Genomic DNA, 13,294 nt, shown 5'->3' on the forward strand with positions numbered 1-13,294 from the left:
GAAGAAAAAAATAAATTAACAAACATTCGCACAATATCACAAATTATTCATTACATTAAAAACTCAAACCTAACTGTAAGCCAAAACGGCACACGGAAGATTTCTTAGGTGCCGTTTGACGTCACTAACTGCTGACGTCACTTTGAGGGAACACCAATACCGCAATAATGCGGGTTTGAGTCATCGGCCTCGGTGGTGTAGTGGATAGCGTGGCCGGTTGATAATCCAAATGTACCACCGGGTTCAAATCCCAATGGTAGCACTAACTTTTTGTCAAAAATTTTTTTCATATCAGCAAGTTTGGTTGGTTTGGTTAGGTTATGACAGTTTAATTTTATAATTATAAAATTGAATTTTAGGCATTTATAATTTTATTTTATGAACAAAACTAACCTATTTTTTTTTTAGATTAGTAAATCTTCATTCAATTTGTCCATTATCAGCACGTTTGGTTAGGTTATGACAGTTTAATTTAATAATAGAAAAATTATAAAATTGTCTGTTTCTTCAGATGCAGCAGTTAGTGGCGTCAGCAGTTAGTGACGTCAAACGGCACCTGAGAAATCTTCCGTGTGCCCCACCGAACTGTGAACAATCTTACTTTGACAGTTCTCATTGTGTATCACAGCTTTTTGTTGCTGCTTAATTCAAATTAGCTGTTGTCATATATGCACAAATAAAATAATAATAGTGCTGCACCCTGTTGGGAAACCTTACAACTTTTTAATGCTATTGCATATTATATAACCAACTTGTGAAGTTGAAAGAAACAGCTGACTGAATTCTTTAATTCCCTTTAAATATGAATACTCATAAGGTTAACATGGGGAACTACTGACCCACTGAGGCAGAGCCCGAAAGGATTTTTGAGATAAGAATATGCCTAAATGTTAATAGGGAATGTGAGCTATCATCATGCCAAATTTCAGCCCAATCCGTCCAGTAGTTTATGCGTGATTGAGCAACACACAAACAAACACACAAACTTTCAGATTTATAATATTACTAGCTGTAACCCCCGGGCTTTGCCCCGTTTAACTTCTTAATTTTCAAGATGATCTCGTTCGCATGGCTCAAATGTACTCGTTATACCTAATGTTATTTAAATAGATTAAACATAATTGAAAATCGATTCAGGGATTTAAATGAAAATTTGCTTAGTCGACAGGTTTTCTGCGGCGGCGTATTTTTTTAAAATTTTGTAGTACTTAAATTTAGAGTGATACGTAATTTAAAAATGTAAGGTTTCTTTTTATTACCAATAGGACTTCTGCAGAGAACCTACAAACAATGTAAGTTAGGCCTACTATCAGATTAGGGCCTAAATTATTTGCTTAATCTGATGAAATATTAATTTGTTATAAATATTAGGTAAAAATAAAATATTTTAATCAATAAAATATGAATTTTGAATAGGCTCGCTTCACTATAGAATGTAAGCTAAAGGTTGATTTTCTGTCCACTCTTTCACAGTGAGCTGCTAGGTCAGTTTAGTTTATGAGAATCGTGAACACAAGAATAGGCCTACGAATACAAATTGACGACTGTAGGCCCATAAATTGTTTTGTTTTACAAGTTTAAGTTTAGGTAATTCCAAAAAATATCAACTTTTGTTTTTATAGGCTACTTAAATCTTGCCTCGTTTTTTAAGATCAAAAATTAAACTAACTTAAGTTAGCCTAAGCCAAACTGAACAAAACGAACGTAACCAGGCCGCCACATCACGGCGTGAATAAAGCCTTCTTCATAAACATGTAATTTAATCGATATTCACCTATATAGCGTTAAAACTAAATACAATAAGTAGGCTACTATCTAGCTGTAGGCCTATCTATATATCGAACTAATATTAGGGTTTATTAGTCAGGTCGTCTTCATATGACATGTATTATGTAAGTCTGAATGTAACGTCTTGCCATCATTGTATGTAACTTAGCCTATATGGAAATGGAGTTTTCCGTCTGTAAATAAATAAATATTTCATCCAATAATATGTTGAAGGTTCTCTGCAGAACTTTAGGGCCTACCCCTTTCTGGGGCAGTTAAGTACAGTAAGTATAACTGTCCCACAGAACAATCGAATGAATATATATATATATATATATATTGATTATTTCATTCAGTCAAGTTTGGTTACCTAGTTAGGTTAGGTTAACCTAACTAACCGAATTAAATAATCGATATATCGAATAATCTATCTATATATCGATACCGGTATACTTAGCCTAGGCCTAGTCATTCGATTGTTCTGCGGGACATTTATGAGCCTGCAGCCTTAAAGGAAAAGAAAATCAAAGTTAAAAACTGATCTTACCAATAATAAGCCTGGCTTGAGGAAAACTTCCATTTCATGTGACATGAGATTTTATTGCTAATTAGCTATAACACATTTCATTACATTACATCATTGATTACTTGTCTGAGTCTTAGTGGTTTGAAGGGTACTTGTAGTGTGGTCCATCAGATGGGAATTGCCTTTTTGCATGTGGTAGATGCACTTTAATGTCGTACTTGTCACACAGATAAATTGGGACAAAGAAAAATAGCAGGATACCAATATACATTGCAAATTGTACTCTATTTGGAATTTGTGACTTCTCATCAAGGTTACAATCGAGTCGATCTTCAGAGATAATATTGGCATCTAGGTGCATAGTCTCATTAAAATCCTTCTTCAAATGTGGATGGTCCCAGTTGTAAACATCGGACTTTGTTGCACCAGAAATATTTGGCAAAACAGGGTAGTCTCCTTTACCTTCAGGGTCTGCATAATATTCCTCAGGAAGAAGTCCATATTTCTTGGCTGCTGCAGCTTTTTCCTCAGGAGTCTTCGGGTATGGCCCTGGCATGAAATCTTTGTTCCATGCAGCGATCCCTCTTCTAGAGTAGGCAAACAAAACATTGGGCAACTTACTTTTTAAAATGCTTCCCTTTATAACATTCATCGTTTAAGAATTTTTGATAGGGTGCTTACTAATAAACTTTTAACTTAAAATCTTACTATGTATGTTCAACCTTCACACAGTGACATTATTCTTTCACCCAGCCAGAGAAGAATTTAACTTACTTAGTTGTACTTGACACAATAAGAGAAAAAATCAGCAGACAGCAGGAGCACTAGGAGCAGACAACTCACAAACAAGTCCATAGAGAATCCAACAAACGCAGAGATGAAAAAGCTTTGTTAGTTGAACGTCAAAACCAGTGGTTAGAACCTAAACTGTTAGCATACTATATGAGACGCATTATCACTTGGTGTACAACGAAGTTGTTGTCTGCAATACTGAGGGGAGCAAGCACATGAATCCTATATAATTTTGAGAAATATATCCACAAATTCACTGTTTACAATAAATTTGGAATGTTTGGAGTTAATGATGGAAGTTAATCCTTCCCGTAGTGGCCGTAGTTGGTCACTTCTTGTAGTTTAATTGAGTAAATTTCGTGCTGATCGCATCAGCCATTTAGGAGGAGTATTTTGTCAAACAAAAGCAGGAGTGTATAAGAGCTTCACTTGCTCTGCTCAATTCTCAATCATCACAGCTAGGAGTTCTGTGACTGTGATAAAACCACAGCCACCTTTAACTACTGGCCGCGGCCTGGTAGAATTGGCAACGTCGCATCGCAAGTGGTATTGTTTAATGTTTAGTGACAGACCGACAACGTCCCTATGGATAACAGCAGACAGGTGAAATCAGCTCATTAATTCGCACTTTATTGATTTAAATTTATAAATATACTAGCTTTGTGCCCGTTCTACGCACGGGGATCTTGTCGTAGTCAGTTAAAACCTTCTTATATTAAGCCATAGATAAAACATAAGCACAGCAGTTGGTTTGCATACTTTCAGACACAGATGTTTACTAAACTATTTTGTAAACGAGACTACTAGCGCTATGCATCTGGAAACTTTAAATGTTAGTACTATGGACTTTTGCTAGGTGGCAGCACCGTCCATTTGTTTACATTCTGACAAATAACTCCTAGAAAACAGCTGTTCCTGGTAAAATACTCGTGCCCAAGATCCCGTTTTTATTTTCATGCAAATGAAAGATATGCACATAATGTAACCCTTCGTTTTAATATTATAGGATACTAGCAGAGTACCCGTCCTTCGTACGGGGTTCCCTGTTGGAATATAAGTATAAAATGCTTATTGCAGTTATACTCAAGCTTTGCGTTTGCATAACACAGTTTGATAAAATTTGCTTTTTTAAATTTACAGTATTCTATAGTATTACACATCTACCATAGCCATAATGTTCTACTACACCTAAACAATAGAGAAAAAAAATTATCAACAATTCGCAAAATATCACAAATTATTCATGAAATGAAAAACATAACTGTAAACAATCCTACTTTGACAGTTCTCATTGCGAATCACAGTTTTTTGTTGCTGCTTAGTTCAAATTAGCTGTTTTCATAAATGCAAAAAAATGTAGTGCTGCACCCTGTTGGTAATCCTTGTAACTTTAATGCTTTTGAACATCATAGAACAGAACCAACTTGTTTAATTGAAACAGCTGTCTTATAATCTTATAACTTTTTAATGCTTTTCCATATCATAGAACCAACTTTTTAGTTGAAACAGCTGATGACTAAATTCTTTAATTCCCTTTATAATATACTAGCTGTAACCCGCGGGCTTTGCCCCGTTTAACTTCTTAATTTTTAAGATGATCTCGTTCGCATGGCTCAATCACGTCCTGGTTGAAGTTCGTTCGCTACGCTCACTCACCTTTAGGTTGGAGCTCGTTCGCTACGCTCACTTGCCTTCAGGTTAGCTCGTTCACTACGCTAATTCGCCTCCAGGTTGCCTCCATTTTAGTTGCAAATTAGCTGTTGTCATAAATGTAAAAGAAATAATAGTGCTGCACCCTGTTGGTAATCCTTGTAACTTTAATGCTTTTGAACATCATAGAACAGAACCAACTTGTTTAATTGAAACAGCTGTTAAGATTCATTAATTCCATTTCTCATAAGGTTAACATGGGAAACTCCAGAGCCACTGGGGCGGAGCCAATTAATTGGACGGATCACGAAATTGATGGTGTATAAACCTATTCCATAAAATTCTACACGTATGTACAAAGTTTCATGGCAATCGGTTCAGCGGTGTCCGAGTTTATCACTGCCAAATATATATACAAACATCCTCTTTTATAATTATAGATTTTTGTTTGGACAACAATGTACGTTTAAATAGACTTATACCTATACAGAAAAACTTAATTTACCGGGTAAGAAATACACATCAATAAGCAATACATTGTATTTTCGATTTTCGATATATATATAATTTGTACAGTGCGGTCAATATTGAGATCACTATTTACATATACAACAAGAGCATTTATAATATAATGTAAAACACAAATCTTATTTAACTCAAAATTAAGAACTATACTTATGTAAACAAGTATCCAACAATGGTTCCCAGGCTAGAACGCAATGTTCAAATACATCAATCCTGAGACTGTTTTAAACTTTACTCAGACTGGATCTCGCTATCACACAGCTAACAGGCATTGGTAATTCACATGATTTGGACCTGGGACCTCAGGAACTGAAGCCCATTTTTAATGCTCTACCATTATACCAGCTTGCTCCCTCTAACATTGCAATTAGCATTAATAACGGTAGAAGAGGAGGGGGGGGGGTTTAAGCTGTCATGCAAATTTTAGAATCTCTGTGTATTCTTGGTTAGGTTGTTTTATTTAGGCAATGCTGAGTGGGGGTGAACAGGATTCTCTGGATTTTTTTCAAACCATGTGTGTCATTCTTTTGGATCATGGTATAATTTGGAAAAAACAAGAGAGGACATTTTGCTCTCTCTCCAACGATTTAGAAAAAGGTTTGAAAATTGTTGGTTACTGTATTAAAAGTATTACTCATGTAACGGTCGTTTTTAAGAATACAGTAATCTAAAATAATCTCAAATATAATCTGGTACTGGTACAGTTTATATGCTCACTATTAAATTTACAAAAATATTTAGCTGATATTGGGCACTCGAAATGAGTTACTATATATTTAAACAATGTGAAAGCCACGTAGGTATTGGAAGTGTTTTAAAAACTATTTACTTTTTACAATATTTATAGTATTGTATTTATAATTTATAAATGAAAAAAAACACTTTAATTAGTCAAAAAAGTGCAAAACCAATGTAATTTACCTTTCATATACAACATATTTGTCAGAGTTTGTTTTGAATAGTAGGCTACCAACAATAACAATGGTTATACTGTATCTGGTCTCTATAACAATCCTGTACTACAGCTCGAGAATACTGTAACAGTATAATTTTTCACAAAATAAAGGCAAATTCACAACGGGAGTTTTAACTGTTTTATGATATTTGAAACTACAACAATCAATTAACAGCAGTGTTCGATAAAAAAAAATGAGGTGCCCGAACTGTGACTTATTTATAATGTGATTTGTACCTATTTATGTCAATATTTTTATCTTCCCAAAAGAGAGGTACCGGAACTCCCGACGCCGTTATTAAATATTAACCGCATTCTTCCGCAAATCGAGCACTGATTAACAATATAGAACGAAATCAATAACATTTTACAACAAAATACCCAAACAAAAATGTTAACTTTAAATCCATATGGAGTTTCTTTGAACTTTAAATAGATAACTTGCATTAAGTTTAATATCTTAAACTCTAAAAATAAATAACAAGACAATTAAATGTTACTTTACAATAGAAAAAAGATATTCATTACACTAAATTATAACAGTATGAAAGAATTTTCCACATTCCTACACAGGATTAATTTTGCGCATAGAAAGGCACTTTTTGAAATTTTACCCACTTTGATTAAGAATTACTGCAATCTGAAGGAAAGGCATATCAAATAGACAATTCAAAATTTGAAAAACAAAAAAGTTAGATTTTAGGGGAGGCTTATAACACTACAAATGAAATGGAGTCAACAAGCTAAATGAAAAGTTGACAGTGGTCAAAAACCAAATTAACAGGTAGAAAAAAATGTTTGCATCTTGTGTGTTTTTAAGGTTTTTGGATAGATACTTGATATTCACAAATCCTCAAGAAAAATATTCTGCAACACCCGAAATAACATATTCTGTGAACTCATTCATGATCATACCTTATACATTAAACTAAAATAATTTGACAGCTTTGATACAAACACAGATTTCATTGTATTGTTTCTAAATAAATCACTATAAATTATTATTTTCACAATTGATTATTTTTAAGTTTTATTTAAATAATGCCACACCGCTGATTAATGAATTAAAAAAATCATTATAACAAACAAATTTGAATACATCGTTATCTAAACTAGTTTGTCCTCTACTTATTTTTTTAGTCTATGTATTGACTTCCCTAAAAGGAAAAGTTACCAACTAACTTAAGGCCTAAACCTGATTTTCTAGTAGCAATCTTAAATTGCTCATTTACTCACAGCACGATTAAAGCACTATTTTTATATTAGACTGTTTTGAACTTAATTATTTTTCTTCTGTCCACCAAAGTATAATGGCGTAACACAATAATACTGAATATAATAAACCAAACATGATAAACATAGAAACATTTCACAAATATAATTATTATACAAAGCTATCATTAAATGATACCATTCATTTAAGCAGATGTTTAAACATCATTACACAGGTCAATTTTATCAATATATCCAACTATACAATTATGCTAAGGATGTTGTAAGAAACTAAATAAAAGGTTTATCTAATGAGAGTATGGAATGTTATCTGATTTGTTTTGTATTTTGTAGCTTATTTCCTTTAAATGTCAAACTTTCAAAAATGCTGAGGAAACCCCATTGTCAAAAGGTGGATCATGGGCTATTTTTTTGAAACTTTTCTACTATTACTACCTAAACGATTTACAGCTCTAAAATACTCATTTCTTAAATTCATTCATGTCCATTCAAACAATCTATCTCATTTAAATAAAAAAATACATTATATAGTACGTAGAGTTTTAACTCATTGTGCTCTAGTCATTAAAATACAAATTACATAAACAAAATGTATACCTACATATTTAGCATTTCTCAAATGCTGAAAATAAATAAACAACTCCAGTTAGTAGTCCTACTACATATTATAAACTTTTTCACAACAAAATATTTACAAAGATAAAGCCATGTATAGGTATAAGAATTCACATACGAGGTATAAAGTCTAAGTTTTTTTTACAGCACTTACTTAAAAAACACACCTCATATAAAATTAACTTGTTTACAAATATATTTATATACACAAAAAAACCATTGCTTTTGTTACTAATCTACCAAGAGTCCCATTAAAATTATAATGAGAAGAAATTTATTTGTAATTATTGCATTTGTTCTAGTATTGTGTAACAAAAGTAGAACACCCCAATGAAAATGTTAGTCAGAATTTCAAAACGGCAATAGTTTTGTGTATAGGTAAATTATATACATATTTGACACTTAATACTCTAGAACACATTAACAGACTATAAAGCTATTACAAATCTAAATAAATTAAAGAAAGAATAGGCTAGTTAACTTTTTTTCAACTTAATCATACTACCTTTCCAATAGTCAATGATACTACTTTCCTAGATTATTATTAACCTCTAACTAAATTTTACTTTTGATCTTGAATTTAAATAAAATAAAACAAAAATAAACCTGAATATTTGCAACTTATGTGAAAGTTTTTTCAAGATTTAAGGGTTGACAATTAATTTTAAAGTATGCATGATCCTACCGTCATCTAAACTCTAATATGGCGATGCTTTGTTTGAAATTCAGTTCATTGGTGGTGATGGTGAGACTAAGAAATTATTGGAGCCATTTCCCATGGTGATTGGTTTCAAGTTTTAAACAACATTTAGGATTTAGAATCCGATTGTGTAATCTTGTGAAAACTTGAGAAATGTAAACTGTAATAAAGCGACTGTTTTCAATATACGCGTATGTAGTGGGGCTTAAGTAGTTCTTATATCTATAGCAAACAAAGTTTAACACAGGACCAAACTAGTCTTCTTAACCTTCGCTTGTATTCTCGATCCCAGCTTCGTATCGGTTGTTAAATTTAAGTTAGTGTTGAAAAGAGTCACTTTATAACCAGTCGTAAAATGTACTATTTTTCCAAGTCATGGCAGCCTATGAAAAGTATGTCATAAACATACTTCATAACATACTTTCATAACATACTTTCATAACATGTTATACTTTCTTTTGTATTATGTGATATTGACTATGTAGAACTTGAGTAACCACATTAACGTAACCTCAATAACAAAGCTTGAGGCAATACGTAGGTTAGGTTAGAAAGTTCAACCCTCTAGAGATATTCAGCTCGGTCCAGTATGTCTGTAGGCTGGACAAGTGACGTCTGCAAGACCCTGAGAAGCATCGGAGGGTGTGGTCAAAAGTCGTCTGCCGGAAGCATTCGGCTTGAACAGTGTGTTGCCACCTTTCTCTGGAGTCTTTGTAGTTACTGTGGCGTTTAGATTCCTGTAGCTTCCAACTTGGAAATTGCAACAGAAGTGCAAAACCTGTGTGAAAAATAGAGAATCATTATCAAACTGAATGTACGTGTCCTGGACAAAATTTTTATTCATTACATTGTTTCTGTATCAAATACTTGAGCATAAGTTTCTAAAGGTATTCAGTTTTGGCCAGCGGATTAACAACGGCACCTAAAAACTAGTGGGATTTTCAATTGCTCCACACATTTGCGACTTGAATACAACAATGAGCAGCGCAAGGACAATTACGTTGTGACAACTGGACAGTCACTGAGAAGGCGAACAAGTCTGTATTTGAAATTGTGTATTCGACAAGTGCCTAGCGGTGTAAGATCGAAATGTTCTTTACTTGTTCAATAGGCCTCGTTCATTATGTTAAGTTGTTTCCGTGACCGCGGGAGAGGAATATGATGTCTATGGGGGGCGCCATTCACATATAGTGCAGGGGGGCGCAGCTCAATGTACTTACGCCACTGAGTGATATCATGACAATATAGAATTATTGAGGACCAAAAGCCTTAAAACCACTTCAAACAATTTAGTATTCTCCTATAAACTGTACAATTCTGAATCCATTGGACTAGGAATATAATGAAGCCACTATGCTATGTAAGCTAATACAGGTACTGTATAATGGTTGAACACATATAAAACTAGTGTACCTGTTGCTCGAATTCGAGGAATTACTAAGTATTACAGGCGTTATTTTAAAACGAATAACAGTCATAATTTCTGATGACTTTAAAAGATCCAAATCATAGATTATGGAAATACTCAGGATGTACATAACAATCAATAATTAATCAATCAATCATTGAGATGGGGACGTCACTTAGGTGCGTATTTTAACCCAAATATGAGTGAAGGATGAGTGTAGAATGGTGTGAGATGAACTGTGTAGCTTTGTTACTGACTAAGATCAGTTGTTTCATTAGCCAGGATCATAACAGTTTGATATAATCCATATTTCTTGTAAATAGTGTTTTCTACTAATAGCCTTACTCATAGCCGCATTAGGTTGTCCATAATAACGATTATAAATTCTAAATTGTTCTCCTTGATTGTGTTCTATGAATTTACTATGTTTCCATAGTTTGCAAATAAGCTCTTTTAATGATTACTAAGAAATGCAACACAGTGTTAATTCGGTTTTCTTTTTAGTTTTTAGTATATCAAATTATCCAGGCTCTCTCGCTTTTTTCCATTGTAATATTTACGCCAACCCAAATTCAAATAGTGAATATTTCATTTCAATCAAGTCAGTAAATGTTTGTAGCAAACTCCTTGTTCCCGCCACCACCCCTGGCTTAAGTCTGGGACTTATTTGCCAGGCCAATTACCCGTGAAAATCTTCTTCCTTTTTAGGCTTCAGCAACTTTCAATCCTCGTCCAGACACATTATGTGTCCAAAAGCCTAACAGCACGACTCCCTTCCCCATACCGCCCTGAGGGATAGGGATCATTGAGATTCGCTCTAGTTTTCATTCCTTTTCTTTCTTAGTTTTTGTTTGTTTCTTTTTTTAATTTAAAAGCCTATATTTATCCCTGGTTTTTCCTATTTCCCTAGCTACTTTTCTAAACGTCTCAATCGTATCCTTATCACTCATCATGTTTTATTTTCTCATCTCTAGACCTCTCTTATCCAAGACCTACTCCTGTTAGACCCTCCTATTTATCTCCTGAAGTGAACAATTTATAAATACGTGACTCGTGGTTTTTATTTCTCCACATCTACATACGTCCTCTTCCACCAGGTGAAATCTCCACAAATTTGCCTTGAAATTTTCCATGTCCTGCGACAGACTACGTTTCGTAATGGCCCATCTCCCAATCTTGTCCCAGTCTCTTTCTGATGTTAGGTATATCCAAACATTTGCCTTTAAAATGTTAACATTAAAAACTCTGCTTCCAAACACATTTTCCACTCATCTAATATCTCCTCTCTTCTGTTTCCGATGAAGTCCTACCCGCCTCCTTGTCTTCCATAATCAACATCTTATGCAGTGATTATCCAACAGTCCTAAATTGAATGTGAAATCTTCAGGCGGCTGTTGGAGAGCACACTTAAACCCAACACGGAAGGGTGCTTGCTGTATTCGGCTATCAACGACAATAGTAGCCTATTATTTATATGTCGTAAGCGTCTACCAGTTAAAGTTCGCCGACCTCCTCCTATTGGACGTCTTATAGTCTCCTTTATGTCGAACATTTTTTGGTTATGTTTTGATTTTGTGCAAATAAAAACTGGTTTAAAACAGTGAAACATCAATCTTTTCAACTAATCTTCCAATTTTAGTATAACCAGCTGTTTCAAATATTAGTGTCAATTTCAAAGTATTCATCTGTTCAAATGTAAACAAACATTTTCTCCATAAGAATAACATAGGAACTTTGAAGGCCACTGGGACAGAGCCCTGATGAAATTTCCAAGTTTTTTGGTTTGATGGCAAAACTACACGTTAAGACCTTTCTAACGACACCTTGGACATGGTGATCAGTAGCACCACCGCTCTTAAACAATTATGACAAAAATATGCCTAGCGTATTAAATATATAGATATTGCCCAAAGAGAAAAAACACTCTAAAGAATTTACAATACGTTTATTATACACAACGTTTTAGATTGGCAACAATTTTCAATTTAAAATTCTTAACTAATCTGATAAATTTAATTAAATTTGGCCCCAATTTCCGACTAAAACTCAAAAAGGTAGACTACTGACCGTGTACACTCCGAGACAGCCTCCAAGCACTGCGCCTGCCAGAGCGTCCCACCAATGGTGACGGCGGTCCGTGATCCTGGTGATGGAACATACCAACGCCCAGGTGAGGAACATGACCTGTAACCAGGCGACTACTAGGGAACTGACACCTACTAGCCTCTGTTGTAGATACCACTGAAACAGACCAGATACCATCCATAATAGGAGAATATAAAGGGAATTTGTATGTAACAGTAAATAATCTGTTTTATGTGATTAGGTTATGCCTCAGTTCTATGCCTATGTTTTGTAAACAACTATAAAATTTCATTAAAAAAATAATGGGGCCAATGAATGTATCAACATTTGTAGTGTAGGGAGTGAAGTAATAAAGGTTTAACAGTGAGGATAAAAATCAACCAATCAGAAAACTATTTTCTGGCCTTATTGAACGATACAGGCATCGGATGTTATGTTGCGACACAATATGAAATATACATTCTCTGTTACAACTACAGTAACAATAAACATAATAAATACTTGTACAAGGATCAAACTGAATCACCTCAGCAGATACAGGTAGTAATTATACTTTTTATTAAATATTTATAAATACAAAATCTGTAGCCTATCTAAAAATAAGCAAAATTTGCTTTGTTTTCTAAACTGCATCTCTACCACAGTAAGATATCCTTATTGTTGTCTTCTCCATTACATTCAGTTGGTCAAGCCAAATTAACTACCCACGGCACAGCAAATGGTTCCCATGGCCTGGCTAATTTTTCAATTGATTATGATTTTGATATCAGTTTACATGGGTTCATAAGTTAAGGTCCCCACCGAGCTCCCATCACAGCCAATGGAGCTAGAACAAAGCTGAGACTAACGATGTGTTCTTTACTTTATGCAGTTATAGCTCGTTCCCAGTTATCTGGCATCATTAGGCTCATCATAATATTTTAAATGTTGAGAAAGAAAATTGACACTCCAACGTAGTCATGTTCTGTGAATAGGTTTCTGTAGTATTAGTTGTCAACTGCAATTAAAGTCCATCGCCAGTTGACGGGACATAAAAAC

At 34.1% G+C, this 13,294-nt stretch overlaps 2 protein-coding genes across 3 annotated transcripts in view; both read right to left on the reverse strand.

The window, feature by feature from the left end:
* Nucleotides 1–2,346: 2,346 nt before the first annotated feature.
* Nucleotides 2,347–3,087, reverse strand: LOC128996476 (NADH dehydrogenase [ubiquinone] 1 beta subcomplex subunit 8, mitochondrial). Its single transcript, XM_054421832.1, has one exon. It carries the CDS (start codon nt 2,943–2,945, stop codon nt 2,427–2,429), a length of 519 nt encoding a protein of 172 aa, XP_054277807.1. The 5' UTR covers nt 2,946–3,087; the 3' UTR covers nt 2,347–2,426.
* Nucleotides 3,088–5,282: 2,195 nt separating this feature from the next.
* Nucleotides 5,283–13,294, reverse strand: part of LOC128996387 (phospholipid phosphatase 2-like) — a 74,571-nt gene continuing 66,559 nt past the window's right edge. For both annotated transcript variants that reach the window (XM_054421688.1, XM_054421689.1), the window contains exons 5-6: nt 12,239–12,412; nt 5,283–9,541 (exon numbers count right to left, since the gene is read on the reverse strand). In XM_054421688.1, coding sequence (XP_054277663.1) covers nt 9,338–9,541; nt 12,239–12,412 — 378 coding nt within the window. In that variant the 3' untranslated portion in view covers nt 5,283–9,337. The remainder of the gene's footprint in view (nt 9,542–12,238; nt 12,413–13,294) is intronic.

This window comes from Macrosteles quadrilineatus, unplaced genomic scaffold (assembly GCF_028750875.1).
Source record: "Macrosteles quadrilineatus isolate MER2022 unplaced genomic scaffold, UCM_ALF_1.0 Scaffold_6__1_contigs__length_79288215, whole genome shotgun sequence".
In the NCBI taxonomy this organism is placed as follows: Eukaryota; Metazoa; Arthropoda; class Insecta; order Hemiptera; family Cicadellidae; genus Macrosteles; species Macrosteles quadrilineatus.

Bases quoted from the DNA above. Each gene is read 5' to 3' on its own strand.
- LOC128996476 (XM_054421832.1), bottom strand. From the start codon at position 2,945: ATGAATGTTATAAAGGGAAGCATTTTAAAAAGTAAGTTGCCCAATGTT.